The sequence below is a fragment of the Vanacampus margaritifer genome, chromosome 3 (assembly GCF_051991255.1).
Source record: "Vanacampus margaritifer isolate UIUO_Vmar chromosome 3, RoL_Vmar_1.0, whole genome shotgun sequence".
In the NCBI taxonomy this organism is placed as follows: Eukaryota; Metazoa; Chordata; class Actinopteri; order Syngnathiformes; family Syngnathidae; genus Vanacampus; species Vanacampus margaritifer.
This window is the reverse complement of record NC_135434.1, coordinates 17,803,041-17,816,520: the sequence shown is the minus strand read 5'-3', so window position 1 is coordinate 17,816,520 and position 13,480 is coordinate 17,803,041. Positions and strand designations below refer to the sequence as shown.

Genomic DNA, 13,480 nt, shown 5'->3' with positions numbered 1-13,480 from the left:
CAGGTCATGATCTCATATTTATTTGGACTAGAAGTCCCAAAAAGTGATTATTATATAAAATATATATGCGGTATAATATAATATATACAGTGCTCAGCATAAATGAGTACACCCCCTATAACACTTTAAACAATATGTCAATGAAATCAAAAACAATTTTCAAAATGACAAGACTAAATTTGTATAACATGTGTTTAATGTATAACATGAAAGTAAGGTTAATAATATATATTAGAGAACATCATTTTCTGTTTTATTGAAATTAGGGTGATGCAAAAATGAGTACACCCCACTGAAAGTCTCTGGAGCAAAGCGCAAATTTTAGACTACAAACGTCTACAGCTGAGTCGAATTATTCATTACACAAGTGTCAAGCAGACTGTTGATTATAAATGAGTGTTACTTAAAGAAGACACTTTCCCATTTCATGCTGTTAGCAATGGCACCAAACGGAAGAGAAATGTCACAGGACCTGAAAAAGAAAATAATGTATTTGCACAACAAAGAAGATCAGCAAAGCTTTACTTATCAGTCCGAATACTGTAGTAAAAGTGGTACAAACATTTAAAAAAAAATGTCGTCCGGGGATGTTAACAACTCGACAGCGGCGTCTTCCAATAAGAAGGGTGGAAGAAAATCATCTAAGTTCACTGCAGTTATCTAAAGAAATAAACAAACTGGGGTGACTATTTCCCGTGACACAATACGGCGTACACTGCAGAGGAATGGCATGCATGGGTGCCGTCCACGGAGGAAGCCTCTCCTAAAGCCCAGGCACAGAAAAGTGCGCCTAGAGTTTACCAGGGCCCATGCTGACAAAGATGAAGACTACTGGGACGCTATACTCTGGAGTGATGAGACCAAGACAAATGTTTTTGCAACTGATGGCTTCAGAACTGTACGGCGTCGCAAAGGTGAGAAATACAAGGAAAAATGCATGTTGCCTACAGTGAAATGTGGTGGCAGTGTCCTCATGTGGGGTTGCATGAGTGCTGCTGGTGTCGGGGAGCTGCATTTCATTGATGGCATCATAAATTCACAGCTGGATTGCTCATTTTTGAAAGAAAAGATGCTACCATCACTCCATGCCCTCGGTCGTCGTGCACTTTTCCAACATGATAATGATCCTAAGCACACATCTAAGGCCACTGTTGGATTTGTGAAGAAGAACCAGGTGAAAGTGATTCAGCGGCCAAGTATGTCTCCTGATCTGAATTCAATTGAACACCTTTGGGGAATTCTAAAGAGAAAAGTTGAGCATCACTCTCCATCCAGCATCCAGTCTTTAAAAGAGGCCATTTTTGAAGAATGGAAAAAGATTGATGCAACAAAATGTTGCCAGCTTGTTCATTCAATGCCTAGAAGACTTATAATGTTGTGATAAAAAATCGTGGAGGCCATACAAAGTACTAAATTTATTATTTTTTTGTGTGGGGTGTACTCATTTTTGCATCACCACTTTTTAAGTAAAACTGATCACATTTTTATTAACTTTACTTGTTATAAGTTAACCAGATGTATATTAAACTTGGTCTTGCCAACATTTTGGAAATTGTTTTTGTGTTCATTGAGATATTGTTTAAAATGTTACTTTTCAAAAGGGGTGTACTCATTTACGCTAAGCACTGTATAAATAATGTAATGTAAAATAAATCCTAATCTATATGCTCTATAACATTTTGTAGCATCCTTGGCTAAAATAAAGGTGGGCTCTCCAACTGATGATTCACAACTTTTATTAAACATACCTTTGTGTGAACACACTGTAAGAGCTACAATACAAATAAACACAAATTGCCATTTATAACTAAAATGGTATGTTTTGTGTATCCTTTTATCGTATTTAAGCCATATACTAGGGTGACCATCTTCCCATTTCCCACACTTGCCCAGGCCTTGAAATTGTGGTACCAGTCGCAGTTCCACAGTTGTACTTCACCTCTTATTAGTCACGCAATGCCAACCAGACAATTTCATGAATTTATAAAACCCCCGAACGCCCTAACAGGATGTTAGAAAATGGTCTGGACTCCCAAAAGAGGACACATTTGGTCACCCTACCATATACTACAAATAAATTGCTATACATTATTACCTTTTATAGCCTTGACAAGCTCTTGAGTACAATTTATATTGTAAATAAACATTTTCACTTTGCCTGTTGCCTTTATAAATACATTAATAAAAATAAAAAAAACATACAGAAATACACATACTTAGTCAATAAAACAGAATCTTGAGCAATAGCATTGCTAAATATTTACCAAGGAGCAATAGCACACTCCAGTGGACGAAAACGGTAACGTTTTACTATGCAGTTACAATGAAACATTGCTCCAATACGAAGCTCGTTCCCTTCTCAGCCAGGTGCTAAAGAATCGTTCACCGAATTAGTTGTAAACTTCAGTTTTCTCTGATTTCCTGTGGCACGCACACGTCTTTTCGGCACTTGGAAAACGGCGCTACTAAGTACGTCGTTTACTTACGTCAGTTTCCACCGGTTTATGAGACGTTTTCCTGTATTCTTCAAAAGATAGTTAAAGATGAAGGTCGTTGGGGGCGTGGTTTTTGACATCTCGTCTTGGGCGGAACCCTAGCAGCCATTATAAATACCGGTACAAGTCTCATTAGTGCTACAGACCACATCGTGTGAAAAATGACGTCCTGTTTCAGACTTAGCGCAGCATTGTGTGAGTATTTGACTTTTAAAGTAACTCTGTTCTGAATCAGTTGTTGACTTCAAGAAAATGTAATTGCTGACAAATGTAATGTTTATGTAAGTCAAAATAGGAAGTGGCTAAGTAAGTTGTAAGTTGGTGATCTCGTTTGCGCCATTTACACTCACAAAAAGATGTCTGTGTGTCATGATCATTTTTTTTATTTCGGTTAGTTTTAGTTTTCTTTGTGTCTCTCGTTAGGTTGTTCACCTGTGCTTGTCTTCCAATTAGCTCGCTCAGCCACTGGTGTCTTGTCCAGGTGTTTCTCTTTGTCTCATTAGTTGGCTGTTTGTTTTTAGATATTTTTAAACGTTTTATATTTTTCACTGAATAAATAAACAAAACCTAGAAATAATCCACAGGCATTCTTTGAATGTCAGCAACCAAACCCTGACCATGAATAATATTCAGGCATATCATAGCAGTTTGACTTTCTTTTCATCAGTCATCTGAGTTTTAATGAGGCACTTGACAGCTGTTGAGATTTTGTCACGTCTGTAAACATCTACTGCATCTAAACTGATGTTTGTTTTCCAGTGCTGACGGCAACATGTTTTCTCTTCACAGAAGGTGATTATCAAAGTTTATGTCCAACATATACAGTAGCCTACATTTCCCTTTTCTCCTAAACTTGTTCATCCATTCATTTTGGTATTGCAGTTGTTGACTCTGAGCAAATGACCACCTGTGATTCGCACCATTTGAACGTCCATCAACTAAACTGCAGTAACATTTCAGCCTTTATCTTAAATATTGCCTTTCAACCTGCATTTACTGACTCAAATGACATGAAGCTTCCAATTGGGATTATTTGGATGATTGCTGTCTCTGTTTTGACAGAACATGGAGTCATCAGTGTGCAGGCGGCTTTATATGGTCGCTTGAGCACATTGGTGTGCAATGAGGTTAGACCTGCATGGGAGCTTGCGAACACGCATTGCGCTCAGCCAGGCGTCGTGGACATACTCAGAATAAGGTAGCCTATGCATTGTGTTCATTTGGAAAATATTAGTCTAATGAAGATGCTTGCTTAGGTTTAGCGGATGCATGTAATTGTGTTGCATCTGACATGGTGAGTGACTGTTAATCACGTTTTTGTGGAAGGGAAGTTGACCTAATTTTATTTTTTTATATATACAATATGTTGTATATACTCGCAGTGGTCTAAATTCAGTGTTAACATGGTTTATGAAAAGAGAGTTAAGGAGAAAAATCCACCTGTTTTTATCCAGCTTCGGGGGTGGCCATTTTGTCATTTGCCGTTAGCCGAAAATTATATCACAGCTGCTCAGGTCTCGGATAACGACCAATCAAGGCAACGATTCAGAAAACAGGTGGGCCGTAATTGGTCGTTACCTGTGCCCTGAGCAACTGATGTAATTTTCAGTTGACAGAAAGTGGCAAAATGGCCGCTCTTTGGGATTGATTAAAAACGGGTGGATATTGCTGCTTAACTGGTATTCCGCAAATGAGATATTAATCAGAATACCATGTTTAGATTAGTGGGGCTTCATAGAACATTTTTGGGTTGACTTCCTCTTAAAGCACTGTACACGAACTTGTTCAAAATGGCTGACCGGTTAGCACAGCCGCCTCATAATACGTACATGCAGTATAGCACATTACATTTGTTCTTAGGCAAGCTTATATTGTCTGGCTTTGTTTCTTCTGCTGACTCATGTCTTTCTTTTTGCTGCAGGTGCAATGGCAAAAGCTCATGTTATTTGAACACGGGGGCTTTCCGAATTCCTGATCCCTGCTTTGGCACCTTTAAATATTTGCAGACCAATTTCACCTGCGTGCCTGCAAGTATGTCACCTGTATGAAATTGTGTGACATGAGGAATGTGTATCATTTCATATCTAATGTTTCTAATTTACCCTAAACAGTTACTGTGGTGGCGTGTGAAGCGTCTTTGGCACATTTGGCTTGTGGTGAGATCGCCTTTTTTTTTTTTTTATAATAGATTACTCTAAATTTCAAGATTTTTATTTTTATCAATGCTCTTGACTAATTTATTTTAATTTTGACTACCCGCATGTCCATCACCAACCTTATCGCGATGCCAGGTCAAGGTAAAGTTATTTCCATCTTGGGTGCTGACTTTGGACGCCGCGACCGTACCACGTGCATATGCGGAAGGCCTCAGCAACATATAGAAAATGTTCAATGCCTACACCCATCTCCGGTTGTCGCCAGCAGGTACGACAACACACTTGGGAGGAAATCAGACTGATTTGATGTATTATAAAATGGGTGGATGATCAAAAATGGCATTACTAGTAGCCATGCTGGTTTTTTTTTGGGGCACTCAGCTTCTTTCCGTGTGGTTAATTGAAGACTTTTTGTCCTGTGTACCCTGTGATTGATTAGCAGTTACTTGGTAAACCATATTACCGCCTCCTTTACTACCCGATCAAATGTGTCAGCTTTCACACTTAAGTGTTTGCTTTGGTCTTGCTTGTTCTTCAATGGCAACATTAAGGCCTGGCCTCCCTAATATTATAATTTTGAAATTATTCCAATACTTCAAGACAGTATTCTAGCACCTTTAATAAGCCAATTTCTTCCGCAGGTGCAATGGGAAAAACAGCTGTAGCATTCTAGCCAGCGTCAATTTGTTTGGAGACCCCTGTCAAGGCACTTACAAGTACTTGGAGGTTGCTTACACATGTCATTGTAAGTACTGTAATCTACAGTCTGCAACAAATTTTTGCTGTAGAAGAAAATTAATTGTTTCCATTTTTTATTCAATCATCGTGACAGTCTTTGTTTGTAATGTAAATGTGTACAGTGCTTGAAAGTGGCCATATAGAAGATTTGTACATTTTGCAAATTAAGAAATGGGAAAGTTGAATGCCAGTGTATGTAATTGACATCAATTCTAAAGGAGTGTTTTGGGATGTAATTATTTATTCATGCATTGAGTTATACCAAAGAAATGGAACAACTTCAAACACGGCTTTCATAACAATTTTTGTGCTTTTTGCAGAGCCTGAGAACAACCCTCACATAACCAGAAGTGGAGTATTCTACATTATCTGTGTTGAGAGTCTTTTTGTATTTGCAATATGTTACTAATTTAAATGGTTAGGTTAGTGCCAGTTGAACATCACTGGACTTGTATTAAAAACATTTCTGTAAATGATGCTTTAATAAAGCTATTTGAAAACGAGGCATAATTTCATTGATTGAAAGCAGCCACGACTTGTATGTATATTGTCATGTTTGGGCAAACTTTGCCTTCTTGACATGTATATAATTTTTTCATCTGGAAGCAAATTTTGCGTAGTTGCATGACTTTAGTTCACATGTGTTCAGTGCATACACAACTATTTTTTTATTTAATTTTTTTTTTTTTAGCGTATTGCAGATGACAATGCCCTTTGGTATTAACTTTTCTGTAAGGGGTGCAAAAGCAGGTATACATTTGTGCCATGACACGTGTTTTGCGTCGCAGGCACCGAGAACGTATTGCGTCACAAGCATAAACACACAGCCAAATGTAAAACAAACTGAAAACTATGTTGGACAATATTGCGGTCTGTGGTACTGGGATTAACAAATCTAGCCGGTCACACCTGTCTTTCCTCAGGTAGGGTGGTTTCTAGCAAATCCAATTATAAGCACAAGATGGGGCAAGAGAGTTGACTTCCACGCATAATTTTTCTCATGTAGCCTATTTTCAGTTCATGCCGACAGTTTTAACAAATGTAACAAAAAAATAAAATTGAGAATTCACTCATTTGGTACGAAAAGATATTAGTTCAAATGATGTATCTTTTTTTGCCAGCGACGTGACGTATATTGACAGAGCAATTAAATGCCTTCTTTGCCAAACGGAAATCGGGGAACTCCGAAAATGCACCAGTTTGAAGTGTCAGTCGCCATCGTTTGTCGTCCCGCCTCCAGCGTGTAAAACACCACACCGGCGTCATGTGAAAAGGAGGGCGCTCTCTCCCTGCCCGGACCCTCCTCCGCCTCGCCCTTTCGTCAGCGCCGACTTGCTCGCTCGCTATCCAGGGTGCGGTGGCGGCGGCGGAGTCCCTGTCGCCGGCTAACCTGCGTGCGGCTGAGCGGAGGATGAGTGAGCAAGGAAAGGGCTCGGCATCCGCTTCTGCCGCAGCAGCAGCAGGCTCGGATACTTATAAAGGTTGGCTTTTCAAATGGACCAACTATCTGAAAGGGTACCAGCGGCGATGGTTCGTCCTAAGCAACGGCCTGCTGTCATATTACAGGTAAAAAGACACAGACGAGAGTCGACAAGCTTGGTGAAAAGAACTAGTAGTGGGCACGCAGCGATGGGCGTGAGGTGGGGGTGCATCGCTCCAGCTGGTTACGGCGGCTGGCTAGCAGGCTAACTCTCGCTGTCAGGCGGCCAGCTGACAAGCACAACAACGTGGCCGTTTTGTTACAAGTGACAGCTGGATGCAGCGGCGACGGCACGTCCCATTCCGCTTCCCGAACTACGTTTTGACACAAAAATGTCCATTGTCACATTTGTGAAACATAACCACAATTGATTGCGGTAACGGCGTCCTTAGCTCGCCAAGCTAGCTCGTTACGTTCTTGATGAGTCAAGCTACATGGCAACATATGGTCAAACATTTTTTTTAATGACTAAGTTTTAATTGGGGGTTGTGACGTTTGAAGACGCGTCATTGTAACGGTACACATGCTATTGTGCTTAACACCTGTGGCTCAGGTGCTTCTGGTAGGGACACACGGGCACAAACTATAAAAAACAATATTTTCGACGCACTTATTTTTGTTAGTATGTAAATTAGTTTTCTGTGAGAGATCATCAGGTGTGCCGTGGTTTCTGATTTCACCTTTTCCTTCAATATAATTTCTGTCAAAATAATTTTCTATTTACTACCTTGTCTTTTTTCATCAAGCTATGACGTGAAGTGTAGTGACAGGCAGAACAATTTAAAGAGATACTTGACTTGATTTTCAACATAGTAGATAATATTTTGTCTATAATTTGTGATAACTTCATTGTTTTTATGAGCAATGAATACCTTTAAAAAACAATTTTGCTACTTGCTGTCGACTGATGATGACATCACCTGTGCTGAGGAAATAAGTATCGGCCAATCACGGCTCACCTATTTTCTGGGTTTGGTCAGCAAACGGAGCCAATGATTGGTCATTACCTGTTTCCTCAGCACAAGTGATGTCATTTTCAGTCGATAGCAAGTGGAAAAAGGTGTATTAAAATGTATTAATTGTACATGAAAAACAATGAAGTTATCAAAATAATTCTGGACAAAATATTAACCTTTTACTGTTGAAAATGGCGCAAAAAGTCAAGTATCCATTTATTTCTCTTCCTCTAGATGACAGAAGGTACTATTACCGTAACGTGCTACTACCTGTTGCCATTCATAGCTTTGGGACCTAAACACTATAACAGGCCCAGATTTCAAACTGCAGAGTAGCTAAATTTGTTATAGAACTATTTGGTAGGCTGGCTTGACTGTCCACAGGTAATAGATTCCCCACCTCATTGTAACTCATCTTCTTAAGCATCCTTATGATTCTTTCATAATTCTTGACATTAGAAGACCAGTCCCGCCAGGGTTATTGTATCAGCACACTATCGCAGGAAGTCTTTGTCTGCTGTCATCAGGTGCGTGTTATTTGACACAAAGGTATGGGTGTCAGAGTCCTTGGTGAAAGCAGAGCCGTCTGCTGCCACTGCCCTCTATTAATAGCCCATTATGTCGTTAGGCCATTGCCATCACTGTGCGACATCTGAGCACAGACCAGTTGTTGTCTCATCCTCCACTCGACTCCACTTTGAGGGCTGTTTTTTCCGCAAATGGCAATCTACCGGTATATATATATTTTTTATGAGATAGAAGTAAAAATAGAGGAAGTGTCAGACATCACAACATGTTAATTGTAACCAAATTATCTCTATGTTAAGGGATGACGTGTTTCCTGTTTTATTGAAATTACAGAGATGAAGAATACTGTCAACTTAAAAATAGTGGCCCCAGGTGATATCTTTACAATTTTTTTCGGCCATTTCTGATAAAATCAGCTATATCTTTAGTTAAACAGATCATTCAATTATTTTGCTGACATAAAATTATTAATAAATATAAGTCTAATCAGTAGTTGGTTCAGTTCGTGTTTTCTGAAAAAAAAAACAAAAAACAAAACAAAAATCGATTGGAGCTCATTTACAAATTTTTAGAGCCCTTTAGTGACTTTTTTTTTAAAGCAATTAGAGTATGTTAAATTGTGAACTCTTAATTTATTAATGATCCCGTTTACGTACATGTTTTGACAAAAATAACATTTTTCCAAGAGGAAGCCCCTTATTTTCATATCTGCAATTTCTGTGTAAGTTATTGTTGGTGGGGTTGAAAAATTGCAGGACAAAAATCTTTTTCAAATTTTCTTTCTGGTATCGGGAGAACTTAAGCAAATCTTAGAGGGATGGAGAAACAAAAATGTTGTGCTTTTTTCTTCAAGAAAGTCACTGGCACCATCAGCGCAATCATTGTAGTATGACGTGAACATCAAAGATAACACTGATAAAATATGATCACTTGTCAAACAGGTGCATATTTATCAGCAGCTGAGAAGCAGTGCTCAATATTTATTTAGCTTTTTTCAAAAGGTCAGGTTTCATTTGACATAAATTATACTCGGGGCAATTAAGGTCCAGTCAGTGATGTGAGTGATCGCTTTAATTCCAAAGGCCTGTCGCTGTTAAAGCAAAATGTTTTGCTCCTTAACTTGTCGCTGAGAAAGCAAAGTGCACCAACAAAACAACGTAATCAATGCCTCAACTGCCACACTCAGCACTTGCTTCTGTTAAATTGTAATGACTTTTATTAAGATGGATCATTTCACTTGTTGGCTTCACAGGGCAAGGGTGGCTTTTTTTTTCTTCCAATTCCCTTTCAACCATGTCTTCTTGATCACGTTTCACCCAAACAGACTTCTTACCTAGATTATTTCAATTCTTCATTCCATTATAAAATTCCTAATTTACTTACTTTTGCTTCTCGTTTTAATGCTCTCAGCTCTTCTTACGCGCCTCTTAAATGAGATCTGGCTGTCTGCTTTAGAGAAGATTACAGGGCATTAAAAGGCTAAATGCTGCTTGATCTGTCATATCAGTGAATCTGCTCAGTTTTTTTTTTTTTATGAAGAGCAGGCCTGTTCCTCTCAACCACAGGAAAGAAGAAGCTCAGCAGGGGTGTTCAGCACTGTTAAGTCAAGTTTTCACCAGTTAAGTAAACTGATCTGGTGTGCGTTTCCACAGCAGGGAGTGTGGGCAGCATAACAAATGCTGCTTCGGGTTTGTAAAGAGCATTACATTAATTGTTTGAAATTGAATGCCCTTTCTCTCAATTGCAACCTTTCTAGGTCCTCGATGCTTCGGCAGCGATGTAGATGTTGTCGCCAGTTTCATGGTTGAACAGCTGCTGATTTTTGTATTGTGTAAAGTTAAGTCAAGTCGATGAATTTGTGACTTCATTTATATTTTTTCAACACAGCACAGCAGTCCCCAACAAATAAAAACAAATCATTACAAATATAAGTCACCACTCTGTTTAATTAGTGGTCACGGTGTGGGTTCGATCCCAAATTCAAACTGGGTGCATGAAAGTGAGTGAGGCCAATGGTCCAACCCGACCTGAAAAATGATTATTATCCTTACCACTGACTGGCACAAGACCTGTTTGATCTAATTTCTTTAGCGTTGGTTTTGTTTGTTTTCACGTCAGGTATATGAAGATACTCCGGTCTTTCCTTTCTTCCATCCATCATTCTCAGAACCGCTTATTCCTTGCAAAGGTCCGGGGGCGCTGGAGCCTATCCCAGCTGTCTTCGGGCAATAGGCGAGGTACACCTTGAACTGGTTGCCAGCCAATTGCAGGGCACACATAGACAAACCCGGTCCTTCCTATCTTGTTTTATTCTTCTACTAGCTCAGAGGTCAGCAACCTTTCCTGTCAAAGCCCTTTTAGGCCAATAAATAACCAAAAATGTGTCTAGAGCCGCAAAACATTTGAATATTGTGATGAAGGAAACAGTTTGTTAGTGTTGTCTAACGTACTGAGGGCCCAAGAGCTAATTAGAGCTGCACCACAACACAAAAAATAAGCATCATCCAATACTTTGAAATTCATTTTCTTCCACCTTATGTCTTTAGTTTTTGGCTAATTTTTTTTTTGGAGTGCGTGTAATTTTTCACATTTTGTTTTTCATACATTTTTACACTTTTTCTGCCTTTCTGTTAAGTTTCTGACATTTTTGGCAATTTTATGGACATATTATGGTCATTTACTGATTCTCGTCTCCCTTTTTGGACATTTTATGTATATTAAAAAAAAATAATAATAATTCTGCCTTTTTTGCCAGCAATTTTCTCACTTTTTTGTGTGGCAATTTTGTATATATCTTATAGTCATTTTTAAGATGTTATAGTTACTCTTTAAACATTTTCTTTAATGCCTTTTTATTTATTTTTTTAAATAAAACTTCGGATTTTGGGGGGTAATTCCAAAAATATTTTATGGTAATTTTCTGCCTATCTTTCGTTTGTGTACATTTTAGGTACATTTTTGATTCAGCTTTTTTTTTTATTATTAAATTCTCTGGCATGTTTGGCAATTTCATGAACATTTTGTGGTACATTTCTGCTTTTCCTCTTCCTCTTTGGACATTTAATGGTCACTTTTGGGACATTTTTAGGTTTTCATCTTTTTCTGGCAACTTATTTTTTTTTTAAATATTTTATTCATTTAAAAAAAATAATTAATAATTCCTTTGAAGAATATGTTATTGAAAAAAATACAAATAAATATGTGAAGTTAATTTCTAAAAAAATTTTTTTTAGAGATCCCAGGGAGAGGAATAGCAGAGAGGAACGAAAGAGCCACACGTGGCTCCAGAGCCACAGGTTGCAGACCCCTGTACTAGCTCATGTCCTTTGTGAATTTGTTTGTTTGACTTTGCTATCTTATGTTCCCTTTGTCTCCATCAGCATTTTTCTGGTACTGAGTCTCCCACTGTGTTGTGCGATACAACACTGTAAGCCATGCACCACAAAGTAATCTAAATTCTCCAGCTGGGTGTTGTGTCATTTCCCCGTCCTGTCCTGTATGCACTGTGTCAGCATGCTCTGTTATTCACCAGCTCTTGTTCCGTCATAATGTGCTCCACATTGGATTTGTTTTATGATGACGTGTGTACAAAGGACAGGTGAAATACAAACGATATTCTGACTGACATACCACCTGCCCTTATCTTCTTCCCCTGATACAATATTCACCACAACGACATTGTGATGTTGTTTACTGGTTCTTATGTCCCCTCATGTGGCCTTTTCTGCACATATGAATGTGTTGCTTGTTGTGGATTAAGACCAGCAAGTGAAATCTGTGTGAGGGCAGTTAGCGCCAACTTCTACAGCCCATTAGCCACCTTGTCAGTGTAAACTGACTCGAGTTGTTGTCGATCTTAGTGCTTTGAGAGGCAGCTGCTGGTGGCAGTGATGCTTCACTTTGGAATTATTGAATGGGTGTTCCGCACCCACAGGCCACATGATTGCATGCTCCTAAATGGACCAATGGGCGATCATATGAGAGCATTGTCGTCTCACTTCAAACAACCATTTTAGCATGTGATGTTGCAGTTTGGTTGCGGATATTAGTTAAATAAAACCTGTATGCAAGTAGACTGCTCTCTCTATTATGATCATATGTCCAACCATTGCCTGAAGCTAAGCATACTAGCTAATGCTCGTAGTTAGTCACAAGGGCTGTTTTTATAAACTAGTCTACCGCAAAGTTCGGACTAAAAGCTGCAACTTCTCCGCAGCTTAAGCAAAGAGTCCGTTTATTTGAAGGTTCTTCCGATCCCAGGAGGCAGGAACGACGCGTTTTATACTTGGCTCTTCTTTAATTGACCAAAATCATGTGTACCGTTATGCATACTTCAGTGAGATCCTTGTTGAACGTAACTTTTCACAATTTCAAATCAAACAGAGGCCAACGTTACAGGGCCACCTTGAGCTAAGTTGCTTCGCTAAGGTGCAACGACAAATGTTTGTAATTGGCCCACGGGCAGTATAGCACTGTTAACGTCAGACTCTGTCATATCCTCATATTGAAGCATTTAAATAGATACAGTAGCGGGATCTGCTCCGCTCAAGCAGAAATTATAAAATATTATATTATAAAATATCTATTTAGCAGTGGCATTTTAACCAAGCACAATATAAATTGAAATGTGCCCACATCGCAGACATTTTGGCTAATGGTACATTAAACATCAAATGAGGGTTGATCATTTTCTGGCGGTGCGATTGCACCTTATAGTCAATGTAGTTCCCACAGGCGGGGACGGATGCGTGCGGCGGGACAAGGTGCGACACACTTAAAACCGGCACATTCACATATTCACCAACGTTTAAAAATAAATAAATACATTTGTTCGCATCAGCTAATCGGCTTCGGGAACGGACTGCAAAGTCACACACAGCGACCTGTACAGGTCTGCCGCCACCCAAAGATAGCGGTAAGTGTTTCTGTGTTTAAAACTGTTGATAGCAATAGTGCTAGCATTAGCTTAAGTATTTAGCACGGCTACCGGGATGCCGGTAATAAAGTGGAAGCCTTCGAGGGGCTCTTATAAAAGAAAGGGGGAGGCGCTGCGAGAGAGAGTGGCTCACCTGTACTGCAGTACACGGAAGTTCTGTCTTTTTTCGACACACTTAAATGTTGTACACC

General features: G+C 39.2%; 2 protein-coding genes across 4 annotated transcripts in view; both read left to right on the top strand.

Annotated features, from left to right (window-relative positions):
- Nucleotides 1–2,560: 2,560 nt before the first annotated feature.
- Nucleotides 2,561–5,892, top strand: LOC144049098 (L-rhamnose-binding lectin SML-like). The gene is made up of 9 exons (XM_077561726.1): nucleotides 2,561–2,690; nucleotides 3,255–3,287; nucleotides 3,378–3,443; nucleotides 3,558–3,693; nucleotides 4,417–4,526; nucleotides 4,607–4,651; nucleotides 4,787–4,919; nucleotides 5,293–5,396; nucleotides 5,710–5,892. Coding segments are annotated over exons 1-9 (663 nt in total). The 5' UTR covers nucleotides 2,561–2,656; the 3' UTR covers nucleotides 5,712–5,892.
- Nucleotides 5,893–6,643: 751 nt separating this feature from the next.
- osbp2b (oxysterol binding protein 2b) overlaps nucleotides 6,644–13,480 on the top strand; it is a 46,937-nt gene continuing 40,100 nt past the window's right edge. For 2 of the 3 annotated variants that reach the window (XR_013293457.1, XM_077561447.1), the window contains exon 1: nucleotides 6,644–6,955. Coding sequence is in view for 2 of the 3 variants with exons in the window: in XM_077561447.1 (XP_077417573.1) it covers nucleotides 6,801–6,955 (155 nt within the window). In the remaining variant the exon portion in view is untranslated. The remainder of the gene's footprint in view (nucleotides 6,956–13,480) is intronic. The other variant, XM_077561448.1, reaches the window with a different exon arrangement.